General features: G+C 34.1%; 1 protein-coding gene across 1 annotated transcript; it reads left to right on the forward strand.

Annotated features, from left to right (window-relative positions):
* Window positions 1-5145: 5145 nt before the first annotated feature.
* Window positions 5146-13714, forward strand: LOC18441044 (methylesterase 17). Its single transcript, XM_006851183.3, has 4 exons — window positions 5146-5426; window positions 10040-10168; window positions 10955-11074; window positions 12987-13714. The coding sequence occupies exons 1-4, from the start codon at window positions 5196-5198 to the stop codon at window positions 13278-13280; spliced, it is 774 nt and encodes a 257-aa protein (XP_006851246.1). The 5' UTR covers window positions 5146-5195; the 3' UTR covers window positions 13281-13714.
* The last annotated feature ends 1293 nt before the right edge of the window (window positions 13715-15007 follow it).

Genomic DNA, 15007 nt, shown 5'->3' on the forward strand with positions numbered 1-15007 from the left:
TCTGCTTTATCTCACTATAACTCATCCAGATATATCACATGCAGTAAAAGTTGTCTGCCAATTTGTTACAGATCCCCATTGTATCCACCTCTCGGTTGTCCATCATATCATTCGTTATCTACTGGGTATATGCCACAGAGGCCTGTTCTTCTCCTCTGATTCTTCTCTCTACTTACGATCCTATATCAAGGCAGGTTGCTCTAATACTCGACACTTGACCACTAGATGGTGTAAATTTCTTAAAGATTCTATCATATAATGGAAATGTAGGAAACAACAAACTGTGTCGAAATCTTCTACAGAAACCGAATACCAAGCACTGTCCTTAGCTTGTTGTGAAATTACTTGTTGAGTATTCTTTTACATGACCTAAATATTCTTCATCGATCTCCTACGCCTTGTATGCTGATAATGTGAGTGCAATAAGCATTGCCTCCAATCCAATGTTCCAAGACGGTACGAACCTATCGAAGTTGATTGTCATTTTATTCTTGAAAAATTCATGACTGACGAAGTTACATTCCCACATATTGCCTCACAATAATAACTAGCATATATTTTTACCAAGGCAATGACTCGTGCTCATCCCAACTATCTCATTGACAAATTGTTGTTATTCTACCAACCTCAGTTTGAGGGGGAGTGTAGAGACCACTGGAGATCTTGTATTTAATTTGTCATATCTATATAGAAAGGGTATATTTTATATGTAGATTACTTATTGTAATTTATCTTGTTGCACACATTAACTTGCAAGGCAAGTTACCTCTAGTTATATTATATATACATATTGATAATATTTAATGCATAGAAATTTTTACTCTGCCTCTTTGTGTGTTTGACAAAATTGAGCCCCCCCCCCCCCCCCCCCCACCCCCCCACTCCCGCCCCTCTCTTTCTCTCTCTCTCTCTCTCTCTCACACACACACATTATGATACATTGTAACAAAGTTTTAGAAAACGGATATAACGGGATGGTCGGGGCTAGTGTACTCCCATTTTACAGCAGTATTGGCTGTTATATTAGGGAATTTGGTTTTTTATCAAGAAAAAAAGAAATATAAAATAAATAATAAAGGAAAGGGAAAAGGAATGAGGAGTAATGGAGAAGAGCATTTGAAAATATTTGAAGAACCTCTTTTTAATCTTTTTGAGCAAACAGCTTTTAAAAAAATAATGGCCATTAACTTAGTAACTTCTCATTTGGAAGGCTAATTTTATCAATATAAACTGAGGGCCGTTATGTAGACCATGAGTCATTTTAGAAATGCCAAAAAATGATCATTTTAACCCTTTTGAGACCCATCTTTACCTCCCTAAACATCACTGTCATATATCATAACAGGTTAAGCTCGTGAATGATATAACGACCAGCATTTTCAAGAAGCAGTTGTTTTAAAACCTTGGACATAATCTAAATCGATTAATTGATGAGGATTGAAAATTGGTATAAGAAGGGTGATGATCTTAAATTTTTCTTTAACCCATCCCAAGTCTAGGTAAACAAGGTGGGTTGTATTAGGTAGGCTACCTACTTAAAACTTTGTCAAAACTTTTTATTAGCTGAGCCAAAATAGTTGGGAAAAGATTTCGATGATGATGGTGGTGAGTAAGAATTGAAAATATAGAGAAAAAAAAAAGTTCTGATCATATTCATGTTAAGAGTGACGTTTGACTTTACTAATGAAATGAGCGAATGAATCGATTTATAATTGGCCAAGGCTATATGTTTTGGCATAAATTTGGACAATTGCTGCCCCTGTTACCCTAGCGAGTATGATTCAAACTTCTAAGTATTTTGATTATGTGAGCTGATTTGTTCAGAATTATATCGGCCGGACACCCTAGATTACAGGAAATATGGGGCGCATCGCTGCCCAAAAAGATAGACACATTTCACCTTCTATTTTTCTAAGTACCCTTCTTTTTAATCGGGAATGGATTTGTAAAATTTGAATTGTATTGGATCCCTAATTTCCCCCCCAAAAAAAAAAAAAAAAATCTAACTGCAGTACATGTCATATTTCTTTCTCATTCAATTTGGGCAGTCTAGCATATATTATTTAGTAGACCAATTACAATCATTTGCCTTCTATTAATAATTTAATTTAATTTTTTTAGTCCTTTTCTTGGGGAGATTATCATGGTCTGCAATTTTTGTTTTATTTTCATTTTATGTAATCTGGTTTCACATTTAAAAAATTTGCTTAACTAGCAAAAAACAAAAAAGAAGCTTGAATTACATCAACAATTTACTCCAATGAGTATTAGTTTGGGTTTGGTCCAGATGTTTCTCATTCATTCATTTTTACAAGGAAAAATGTATCAAATTATTCATTGGAGAAAAATCATTTATCACGTCACCAATAATTTTTTGATTTAAATTCCAAATACCCATAGAAACTACATGATCAAGTAGGTAGAATGTTAAATACTTTATCTCTTATAAGTATTTTGATAACTTCCTATTTTTGTGAACTTGAGACGTGTTTAGGCAAGTACCATATCAAAATTATGTTTATGATAAAATTTGGAGGTGAACTTTAATTTGATTGTTTATACAAATGACACCCTTATCTAATACAAAAACTGAGTTTGAGTTTGGTTGCTTAGTTGTTGACAACCGCAATACCACCTCTCAAATCCTATCACTAACCTTATCGTATGAGCCCTCATGATTTTGGTAATCAAGTTATTCAAAACAAGCGTCAATAATCTGGTGAAAAAGCCAAAAGGTCAATTGGTGGGCCCTTTTCATACTGTTTTTTCGTTATTATTATTATTATTGTTGTCGTCGCTGCCGCCTTCGCTATCATCGCCGGCAGTGGTGACGCCACCAACACCAACAAGGACCGATTATTTTTAGCTATTTGGGGTGGAGCTATCAAATTACCGGGTCAACAACACTGACCCGAGGCTTGCCTTGTCCCTTATACACAGGATTACAAGGATTGGACCTTGTCTCGTCAGTTTTATCCTTTAAAAAAAAAAAAAAAAAAAAAATAATAATAATAATAATATATATATATATATATATATATATATATATATATATATATATATATATATATATATATATATATATATATATATATATATATATAATATTATGATTAAGGATAAGTTTCTATAGGGTCTAGGCTTTATGAAAACAAAATAAAGCTTCATCTCAAATCCTCATCTAAAAAGCACTTTCGGCATAATAAATCTTCATGATGGCTCTAAAATTAATTTTCAACACCGACAATAAAATTTGGAATTTAAAAAATGGTATAAATTTTGCGGATATGTGAACACTTATTTTTAGGGCGAAATGGATGGTTTAAATGATTTGTTGCAACATACACTATTTTTTCGAATTTCAAATCCTAATATTTTTGTACAACCCAAATGTTCGAGCTGTGATGATCGATTTAAAGGTTTTTAACACTTGAATTGCAATTTTTGATGAGTTATGAGATGAGGCTTTATTTATTTTGATAGGGTTGTAGTCTTATCAAACTATTTTGCTATAATTAATGCAAGATTTGGAGTGATGCTCCTACCTAGGCTTGACAAAGGCCATAAAAAGGCCAAAAATAGGGTAAGCAATGAGTTGAGCCAGCCTTGGGCCTAGCGAAACGGGGCCTAACATATCAAAAGGAAAAAAATAAAGAAAAAATGAAAAGAAAAGGGGTTAGACCGGACTGGCCTTGATAAAGACCCCCCCGGCCGACCCTCGGGCCACTTTTTGTAGCCCATGACCTAATTTTTTAGCGCTGGGCAGACCAGGCCGCCTGGCCAGTCGTAGTCTTAGACAAAAGCAGTCCAACTTTACTCTTTGGAAACTTGTTAGGACACGGCACCCCGATCCTATACATAGTCGCAGGCACTCATCCATTTCCTACGAACGGTCTGTAATTAATTAAGATTGGGTATCTAATAGTTTGCCACGTAGTGGTTCATCTTAATTTGTTATCACGTTTTAAATTTGATGGTTTGCTAAATTTCAAAAACGATATTAACTATGCAATTTAGAAATGTATTTTAATTTCGTAGAGGGAAATATATATACTGAGAGTATTTACTTTTTGATACAACGAGGCCACGATCATCATTGGCCGTTAGATTTTAAATCGGGTGATTGAGAATGTGTCATTGCTTAGGCATAAAGTAAAAAATGAAATTTCCTTAATGTTATGACACATTTACACTTATCGAATTTTACATCCAGTGGCTAAAATTGAATGCGACCTTGTTGTATTGAAAGTAAATGGTCTCATGGTATACAATACCTTCGTAAAGGATGCAATTTCTATAAGGCCTAGGTTTTATGAAAAACAAAGTAAATCCTCACCTCGATTTTTTGTTCGAAAAGCACTTTAAGCATCAAAAATCTCAGTAAGACTTTAAAATCAATTTTCAACACCAACTATGAAATATGAAGTTCAAAAAATAGTATAGACATTGTGAATCCATGAACACTTGTTTTTAGGGCGAAATGAACAGTCTAGATAATATGTTATAATATAAATTATATTTAGAACTTGAAATCCTCAATTTTGTTTTTCATAACCATAATGGTTAGGACTAACATTATCAATTTGAAGGTACTCTAATGACAAAAATGCAAATTTAGTGAGTTTTGAGGTTCGGTGTTACTTATTTTGATAGGGTTGTGACCCTCTCAAAACATTTTCAATTATCACACCTTTTTAGGGCTGGCAACCGGCCAGGCTAGCCTTGGACCTGGGCCATAAACCCAACTAAACCAACCCTAGTTCGGCCTGGCCCTGACAACGCCGAAGAGGCCACAGCAGAGCCAAATGCAACTCAAGAACTGAGAAAAAAGTAAGAGAAACAAGGGCTGTCCCCTTGGCCACTTGGCCATGGTAGCACGGTCCTCATGCTACGTCTTGTGGCCCAGGTCCAAGTATTTTAGGACCGGGATGACCAGGCCGGACCACCTGGTCCACTATCAGGCCCACACCTTGCTTATATTTTATTGTTGGCTACTTTTCAATATGACAAACAAAAAGAAACACAATTCTATGACATTGGTTTTGCCCGAGTCTTACTTATTTGTCATATTATCTAACATTTTCTTCCCTTTCTTGATTCATTAGAGTATATAAACTCATACAACTTAAATTGTATCACACATCTCTCTCTCTCTCCCCTTTTGTGTCAGAAGAAATTGTATATAGGAAAATCTCATGGGAGAAAATCCAGGGATTCAACACTTTGTTCTAGTTCATGGGGCCTGCCATGGCGCTTGGTGTTGGTATAAAATTGTTTCACTTTTGAGGAATAAAGGACATAAGGTCTCAGCCGTGGACCTTGCTGGTGCAGGAATTGATCCAAGAGATGCAGACTCCATTTTCTCCTTTGAAGAGTACAACAAGCCCCTTATCGATCTCATCTCAACGATCCCAGATGATGAAAAGGTATAGATAGAGAAAATGAGAAGGTATAGAGAGAGAAAGAATACCACTTTTACTACTACACATATTTAAGTAGGGGTGGCAATGCGCTGGGCGGGGCGGCCTGGCATGGCCTGTCAGCTTGGTCCGGTCCCGTCATGCAAGGGACAACTAGGCTGGCTTAGTTCGGCCCAGTCCAGCCCTATTTTTCCTTTCATTTTTATTTTATTTGCTCTAGCCCAGTATGATAGGGCTTGGACCTAGGCTTGGGCCAGAGCCTATTTGGCCTAGTTTACTTCTGTGCTGACACTATAGGGACTAGGGCCAATGCTAGCTCAACCCAGGCCCGGCCTGTTGCCAGCCTTGAGTTAAACGATTCATTATTCGACGGAAAAAATTTATATAAGGTGTCCACCTTATACTTTAGAAGGAAGGTGCACCTCAAAAACCCGTCAAAAAATGTTGTTCGTCGCTAGAAAATTCTTCAATTGATCATCTTGACTTCAATATTTATAGATATGAAAGGAAAAATGAAGTTTAGATCTTAAAAATAATACATCTTGTAACACAATATCTAGATCGTCTGTTTTTATGATTTTTAAGCAATGGTTTAAAAAACGGATCGGTGACCCGGATCGGGCACCCAAAAAAACTATTCGGATCTGCGAATCGGCGATCCGGATCGGGAATCGGGTGAATCTGTCAGAATAAAGCTAAAAAAAAATCCGAAAAAATTATTAAAATTCATTAGAAATATTGTTCTTTAGGAATTCAATAAGAAATGAGGGTACTCCATTAAGAATTTTCATGTTTTTGAATGAATATGCGAATATTGATATGTTCTTTCCCTACATGAACCGCCATTCAGCATTTAATTTACATCACACAAAAGGATAAACATAGAATTATCATGGAATAAGTATATCAACATACATAGACTATAATAAAGCATAAAATTAGTAACATATGATCTAAAAATAAAATGATAGACGACTTTATTGTTCTTCTTGGTCACGCTGGTGCTATTGATTGAATTTGTTTAACAATTCATTAACTCGATCTAAAAACGAATCATCGATATTAGCAGGCGTCTGACTATTCCCAAATCCTTGAGTGTTAGTGTTTTGTTGTGTTCCCAATCCAAAATCCCCGAAGCTTGTCCATCTTTCATGCTCACCTGCACTGTCGTGGTCATCCCTACACTGTTGTTGTTGGGACTGGATATGTGAATAATATGGCTGGGATAGGGTGGCCTCAGAAGCATCATCTCTCTCATTTTCTCTTTGAATAATATGGATTAAAAAAAAAAATTAACAAATTTTCAAAAAAATCGATCATAGATTAAAAAAAAAAATCACAAATTTTCAAAAAATTCTATCATGGATTACAAAAAAAATTCGATCAAGGATTAAAAAAAAAAATCACAAATTTTCAAAAAATTCAATCATGGATTACAAAAAATTCGATCATGGATTACAAAAAATTCGATCATGGATTACAAAAAATTTAATCATGGATTACAAAAAATTTGATCATGGATTACATAAAATTCGATCATGGATTACAAAAAAAAAAAAAAAACATAAAAAAACAAAAAATTCCATCGTGGATTACAAAAAAAGAAAAAAACAATTCGATCATGGATTACAAAAAATTCAATCATGGATTACAAAAAATTCTATCATGGGTTACAAAAAAAAAAAAAAACAAAAAATTCGATCATGAATGACAAGAAAAAAAAACAAACATTTCGATCATGGATTACAAAAAAATTGATCATGGATTACAAAAAATTCTATCATGGATTACAAAAAATTCGATCATGAATTACATAAAATTCGATCATGGATTACATAAAATTCGATCATGGATTACAAAAAAAAACAAACAAAAAAAAACAAAAAATTCGATCGTGGATTACAAAAAAAGAAAAAAACAATTCGATCATGGATTACAAAAAATTCAATCATGGATTACAAAAAACTCTATCATGGGTTACAAAAAAAACAAAAAACGAAAAATTCGATCATGGATTACAAAAAAAAAAACAAACATTTCGATCATGGATTACAAACAAAAAACAAACATTTCGATCATGGATTACAAAACATTCGATCATGGATTACAAAAAATTCTATCATGGGTTACAAAAAAAAATAAAAAAACAAAAAGTTCAATCATGGATTACAAAAAATTCTATCATGGGTTCCAAAAAAAAAAAAAAAACAAAAAATTCGATCATGGATTACAAAAAAAAAAAAAAAAAAAAAAAAAAAAATAAAAAAATAAAAAAATAAAAAAATAAATAAATAAATAAATAAAAAATAAAAAAATTGTTCTTTCGTACGGGACTCGCCGATTCCGTACAGTGAATCGGCGAGTCACTGTGCAGAATCGTCCGGTTCTCTCTAGACCATTTTTTCCACCGATTCGAATCGTCCATGGCGATTCCCGAGTAGAACCGGGCGAGTCCGGTTCGACTCAGCGTTTTTTTAAACACTGTTTTTAAGTGTTCATAGATTTACACTATTTTGGAACGTTCAATTTAATAATAAAAGTGAAAAATAGATTCTTAAGCTATGATCAGAGTTTCGACACAAAAATACATCTTTTAACGAGATTTTGATGTGCAGGTTGACACCTTATACCCTCACCCTTATTCTATTCACTTAAATTTTTATCCACTCTCCTTCAGTTTCAGCTTGGTAACATCATTTTGGGTGAGAGAGGTCAAAGGTTCAAACCATGGCTCAAAAAGAAGGCTCGGTTTAGGGACTTGGCAGGGTCTTAAGTCTGAGTCATCCATACAGACTTAGCCGAGTATGTCAGTGACTTGGTCGACTTAGTGGCAATTGTCGCCGCTAATTTATATTTATTGGTTTTTTTATCGTGATATTTTGTAATATTGATATTTTTTGCAATATTATCCCTATAAATTGAAATTATTATGATGAAATTTATATATCCTATAATATCACGCTGATTAATTTCGGTGATAATAATCGTATTAATTCAAACCACCAACTTGCTTGAAAAAACTCATTATCAATATAGAAATAATGGTATTCGTTGTAATTTATATGCTGTTATTGTTAATAAAATTAAGTTTAAATTTTGAAATTTTGTTCCTTCTTTTATAATAAGAATACAAGAAGAAAGAGGATTTAATTGAAAATTTTGTCCTTCTTTGAGTAAGCATGACGAATATAGACGCCCTACCATTTCTAAAAAAGATGATTGGCATTTGAAATTTGAAAACAAATTCCTTTCTTTTTTATGGTTAATGCTGAATATGGAACTCAAACCAACTAAAAAATCAGATTTTTGAATTTGTAAAATTTTTATTTTCTTGGGGGAGAGATCAAGCAATGAGATTTGTATAATCTCTATTATCATTTTACTAATATTTTCCTTAATGATATTTTATTTATTAATTTTATAAAAGTAGATATTTTATAACAGTATTAAAAAAATCGACTCGGCCAAGGTAATCAGGACCTGGCCGAGGCAAGTTGCTCGGGTGAGTTAGTTTGAGTAACTCGCTCAAGTTCAACTCATTTTTTTTAAAAAAAATTGGCGAAACAAATTAAGTTATATATAATATAGGCTATTCTTTTGTCAACCAAGTAGTAAACGGCATATTGGTTAATGCATTTAAGGTTAAAGGACCTCTTTATAAGAGGTTTCTAGTTTGATTTTGGTGGGCTTTTGATGCCCAAATATCCTCAAATTGTGATCATCTCGGTATCAAGATGCATGGACATGAGAAAAAAAATAGATTTCAAGTTTTGGAAATAGTGCATATTGTAGCACAATTTTGGACCGTCTATTTTCAAGATTTCTGGGTTTTCATAGATCTACTTAATCTACACTATTTTTTAAGCTTTAAATTTTATAATTAGAGATAAATATATATTTTAAGGGTATCAAAAAGATTTCCAGTATTGTAACTATATTTCTCAACTTATTTGAAGGTGGGCTCTAATTTGATTGTTTAGAGCCTCGGCTCTATACAAACCGCACCCATAAAAAAAATATTGAAGTAGAACAAAATGAAGTCTTAAAAAAAAGCTGACCGGGGGATTCAAACCGTGATTGACATGAAATTTAATTGTCAAAGCTAATCAGTAAACCATTCTATCAAAAATCATTCTAACATATCCTATATAAGGTAGTCTTGTATTTAAAGTTTAAAACTATTGTGTACTATTGACACTTCCAAAAATCGCCTTGCCCATTGGCGGAGGCCGGGTTACTTGGTCGAATCCGAATTGCCTCGTCCAAGTTTTAAAATGTTGTTTTATAATGTGTTAAATCCCTTTCCTACTAAGACATGTCGATAATATCCCGATAACAATAATTGTCGGGAAGTCGGCCAAATTTGTATAAGTTGTCATGCCAAAATGAAGAAGGCAAACATGTATCCTTTATGCAGTAGGGGAAGCATATAAACCTTAAATCTGACGGGTTCCTTCTCGGAGTTTGCATCTTGCCAATACCGAATAACTCAAGCTATTGCCCTTGCTTGAGTTTTAAAACACTGTTCCAAAATCCGCTAGGATTTGCTAAAAATAGCTCAAACAAGCTGATCCAGCCTTTTTGTCTATGAATTCATGAGCTTAGTTTGGGTTTTGCAGGTTATTTTAGTGGGTCACAGTGCAGGTGGGCTAAGCCTGGGTTATGCCCTTCACTTCTTTGGGAAGAAAATAAGCCTTGCAATATATTTGACTGCCATGGTGCACAAAGGCTTACCCTCTGATACCAAGGTAAATTTGATTTTTTTCGTGATTGTTATCATGCATTCTAATCAGTGTTTTAAAATCTAGCAATTTTCTATCCAGATCGTCTATTTAGATGAAAATAAGTTGAGACCGAACCGGCATCAAGATGGTATGGGTCATGGCTGGTTCCCTACAAAACCTCCTTGATATATATATATAGAAAATGCTGAGATTAGCCCACTAGCTCATATGAACATATGAGTTCATATGAACCCAATTGCTCAATTTGAATTTGAGGCGATCTGACGGTCACAACCTCATTTCGTATTTTAATTTTAATTTTTTTGTACAAATTTAAATAACTTGAAATTTTAGATGTGTATTCTTCAAAAATAGAATAATACAATAAAAATATCAAAAACATAATTTGCAATATATATATATACATTTGTTAAGCTCATGTTATATTTTTTTGGCTCCCCTCTAGATACCCACCCACTATTTTATTTTTTATGTTCTTACTTTCTAAATATCCTATCCATCCAAATACCTATTGGGGCATTGGTAGTAGACGTAAATATCCTATCCATCCAAATACCTATTGGGGCATTGGTAGTAGACGGGCAGATGTTTCAACAGAAGGTCCCACCCTCCATTCCCACCTTCAACATATCGAAAAACAAAAAACAAATAATGTTTGACTTCTTCTTAATTCTTTTGACTGGGAAGCTTAACATGGCCTGGAATTTAATTTTTTTATTTTTATTTCATTAAATATGGTTTCACATATATATAACCCTTTCTTACCAAAACAGAAATTGTGAATTACAGGAACGGTTTGGTGATCTGTGGGAGTTTGGTTATGGGCTTGGTCCAGATAAGCCTCCAACGAGCATAATGTTTCTTAGAGAGAAGCAAAGAGAAGCTCTATACCAACTGAGTCCAGATGAGGTAATACCTTAGAAGTAAAATTATTTGCTTTTTTATTTTCTAACGCTTACATTTATGATATTTCTAACGCTTACAAACAACACTAAAAAAAAAAAAAAAAGTTTATATAAGGTTGCAATATTAAAATGTGGGATTAAAGTGCACCTCAAAAATCCACCATAAAAAATTGTTTTGATGTTGGAAAACTCTAATTAATCATATCAACATTGGGTATACAATATGAAAAGACAAAAAGATTTCGAGTCCTAAAAATAGTGTCTCTACCAACAGATTTTCAAGAGTTTATAGATCTATATAATTTAAACCATTTTGGAATTAAAAATTTTAGAATTAGAGATTAAAAAAGATTCTCAAGGCATCTTATATATTTTTTACAACAAAATTATATTTACGATACAGTTTGGAGGAGCGCCTGATTTGATTGTTTAAGGTTGCAACCTTACACCAATCACACCCCAAAATAAAATCCAAGTGCCTAAGACTGGATGCATTTTCTTTTCTTTTTCTTTTTGTTTTAAAAAAACTCATATACTTAGTTTTCATGAAGTCATGGTAGTTGTCATGAATACTTATTTAGGGTAGCCCCTGTCTAAACACAAGGCTGTTAATAAGCCAGGACCATGCGGGGCCCGGCCTGAAACCATGCAAGTTCGGGTCGGGCTTAAAAATTCATTTTCCGCTTCCATTCCATATTCACAATAACGAGGTCCGAGCCTTAAAAATAAGGCTGGGCCTTGTATAATTATATAGGAAAGGTTTTTTATATGTTTTCAAAAAAAAATTCAGGCAAGGCTAGTGCTAGCCCAAACAATATTTTGGGCCTATTACACCCCGGCTAGGCCGTCCTGTGGACGGCCCGAACCCAGCCTGGAAGAGACGAGCCAGCCCAGGCCCATTAACAGCCTTGTCTATACAAAATGACATGTAAAGAACATTTGATCATTTATAGCTATCTTTTTGGTGTTTTTCAATTATTAAATTAACACTTCGTTTACATGACTATTATTTCCTCATTGTCCAATACAACTTGTAAAAGTGATCCCAAATGGCCATGTAAAAGTATTCTTCATAACACATGATCAGCATATGTCGCACAACACTTAGATTACAAATCTTCCCAATGGATGCAATTTTTACAAGGCCTAGGCTTTATGAAAATAAAGTAAAACCCTACCAGACAGCGCTTTGGGCATAAAAAAATCTTCATGATGCTCTATAATAAATTTCTGACAATAAGCATGGAATTGAAGCTCAAAAAATGGTAAACACCTTGTGGATCCATGAATACTTATTTTAGGATGAAATGGACAGTCTAGATAATGTGTTATAATATATATTATTTTTAGGGCTTGAAATACTATGTTTTTTCATAACCATAATGATCAAGGCTGAGATGATCGATTTGAAGGTCTTCCGGCACTAAAACTGCAATTTTCAGTGAGTTTTGTGGTGAGGTTTATTCTGATAGGGCTGCAGCCTTTCAAAACATTTATATTGTGGAGCCGCGGCTTTGTAAAGCCACACCTAAAATATTGCTGAAAAATGCAATTCGGCACCTGCTATGAATAGATTTTTTTAACCTTGATAATCATGGATACTAGAAAACATAAAAAGGACTTGAAACCCTAGACTGTCCTAACACATTTTATGGATCATCCATTATGCACCATAATTACTCCATTCTATTTTATTTTATTTTTTTATTTTTTATGTTTTTTGAGCTCCCCTAAGAGACATGAATATGCCTCTCCACCATAACTACTCCATTGTTTGGATTACCTCTTGGAACCAATTCGGTCCAGGTCAACTTCTAATCTAGATCGGTGATTCCCATTTCAGATTGTCTGGTTTTGAAATATTGGCTTTAACATTAATATGTATTGTTATAACATTCCAAATGTGGCATTCACAGGACTCAACCCTAGCTTCTATGCTCTTGAGGCCATGGCCATTGGGTTCTATGTTTAATGCATGCTATGAAGGAGAACACACAGAAGATATTGACAAGGTAACCCGAGTTTATATAAAGACATTGAAGGACAATATACTGAAGCTGGAGGTGCAAGAGGAGATGATCAAGTGTTGGCCACCAACAGAGGTAATGACCATGGATACAGACCACAGCCCATTTTTCTCAGCACCCAATGAGTTGCTATGCTTGCTGCTCCGGGCTTCAGCAATGTATTGTAGGGAAAGAAGTTCTTAAAAAGTCGAGGATGAGCTCTAGGTGTAGGTGGTTAGGGTGGTGGGTATCACTATACGACATCTTGAGTTTCATTCTCCCCAAGTCTAAATCAACACATAAAAGAAAAAAGAGTAAGAACTTCGTAAAAAATTGATGGTTTTGATCACTGTTGTTGAAATAAAGGTCACGGGGTGCATGTGGGGCCTTATGATCACACATTCAAGACTGTCCTACTTCTTTTTTCCTTTTATATCTTATATGGAAGCATCTCTCTCTATCTCTCTCCTTTCTTTTATTTGTGAAAAATGGGAGCATTAGGTTCGTTCTTCTTTTAAAAGGTGCATTCTACTCCAAAAAGTTATGTGCTCATGTCTTAAATTACTCCCTTAGGGGTAAACTTTATCTATAATACTTTTATTTTTGGGCTTATATATAATGAGACTATTTGTTTTTCATACAAGGAGGTCACAACTATTTTTAGCCATTGGATATGGAATCTAATAGATTAAAGTGTATCACAACATCCCAGAGATTTTGTTTTGAACTTTGTGCCTAAACAATTACACTTTCTCAATCATCCAAATTCAAATCTAACAATCAAGAATGATTATGACCTCCTTGTATAAAAAATAGACAGTCTCATTGTATAAATTTTTTTTAGTTTTTAAGGCTTCAAATTTTGGATATAACTATCTCGAACTCATCAACAAATAATTTCATAAGCACTTTTTATCTACCTAAAGTCTGGGTCCAAAAGTTTCAATCGATACTGGAGCCGGTTTTAAGTGAACCTGGCGTCCATGGTCGGTTTAAATAAGACAGCCCAAACGCGCAGGTACTAGTCATGATTCATACCACTTTTAAATAGACCGTGTAGATGAATCGACGGCTGTGGTTCCTCTATATGTGGTCGTAGAGGCTCATCAAACAACTCAATTTTGTTGTCAAAATTCAAAAATAAAGAAAAGTGCACTATATTTTGATCTATTTTCTGGGTAGAGGAATGACATACCTCTTCCTAGCTGACATTGGTCAGTAGTGGGACTGCTAGCATAATGTAGGAAAAACTAAATCTAGCATGTATGTTTCCTTAAAATAATGTCAGGTGTAGGACTGCTAGCATAATGAAGGAAAAATTAAATATAGCATGCATGTTCCCTTAAGGTAGTGTTTTAAAAAACGGATTCGTAACTCGGGTGACCCAGATTGGGCACCCCAAAAACAGGTCTGGATCAATGGATCGACCGTCCTAAATCATCATTTCAGTATGCCGAAAAAAAATGAACCGGTGAAAAAATACATGAAAAATAGTGAACGGACCAAAAACCGATTTGAATCGATGAATTGGCGGTATGGATCGCCGTTGTATTATAGAGAATCGATATTTTACTGTGCATAACTAGACTCAATCGTTTTCCTATATATACATAGACGGGTTGACTGATTCTCGGGTTGGACCAACCAATTCCATGCCGAACCGACGTTTTTTAAATCAATGCATTAAAGTAATGAGGACTACCTACCCAAAGAAAAGAAATAGTGATGGATAATTTAGGAAGTAAATGGCAACAAATTTTTTAAATAATTCATTATTATCATTGGAGCCTTATCCAAGTATTTGGGTCGTCTAAAAATTCCTATGAATCATAAGACAAAAACAGTACGGTTATTATATAAATTGTGAATCACATATCCAATTAGAAACATTTGCATATTTAAGGTTTAGCAGTCAAATGTCAATATAAACA

The sequence above is a fragment of the Amborella trichopoda genome, chromosome 11, assembly GCF_054954075.1.
Source record: "Amborella trichopoda isolate Santa Cruz 75 chromosome 11, AtrichopodaSantaCruz75HAP2 v2.0, whole genome shotgun sequence".
NCBI lineage: Eukaryota > Viridiplantae > Streptophyta > Magnoliopsida > Amborellales > Amborellaceae > Amborella > Amborella trichopoda.

Bases quoted from the DNA above. Each gene is read 5' to 3' on its own strand.
- LOC18441044 (XM_006851183.3), top strand. From the start codon at position 5,196: ATGGGAGAAAATCCAGGGATTCAACACTTTGTTCTAGTTCATGGGGCC. The intron at 10,169-10,954 runs GTAAATTTGATT...TGTGAATTACAG, and splicing joins GCTTACCCTCTGATACCAAG to GAACGGTTTGGTGATCTGTG. The intron at 11,075-12,986 runs GTAATACCTTAG...TGGCATTCACAG, and splicing joins ACCAACTGAGTCCAGATGAG to GACTCAACCCTAGCTTCTAT.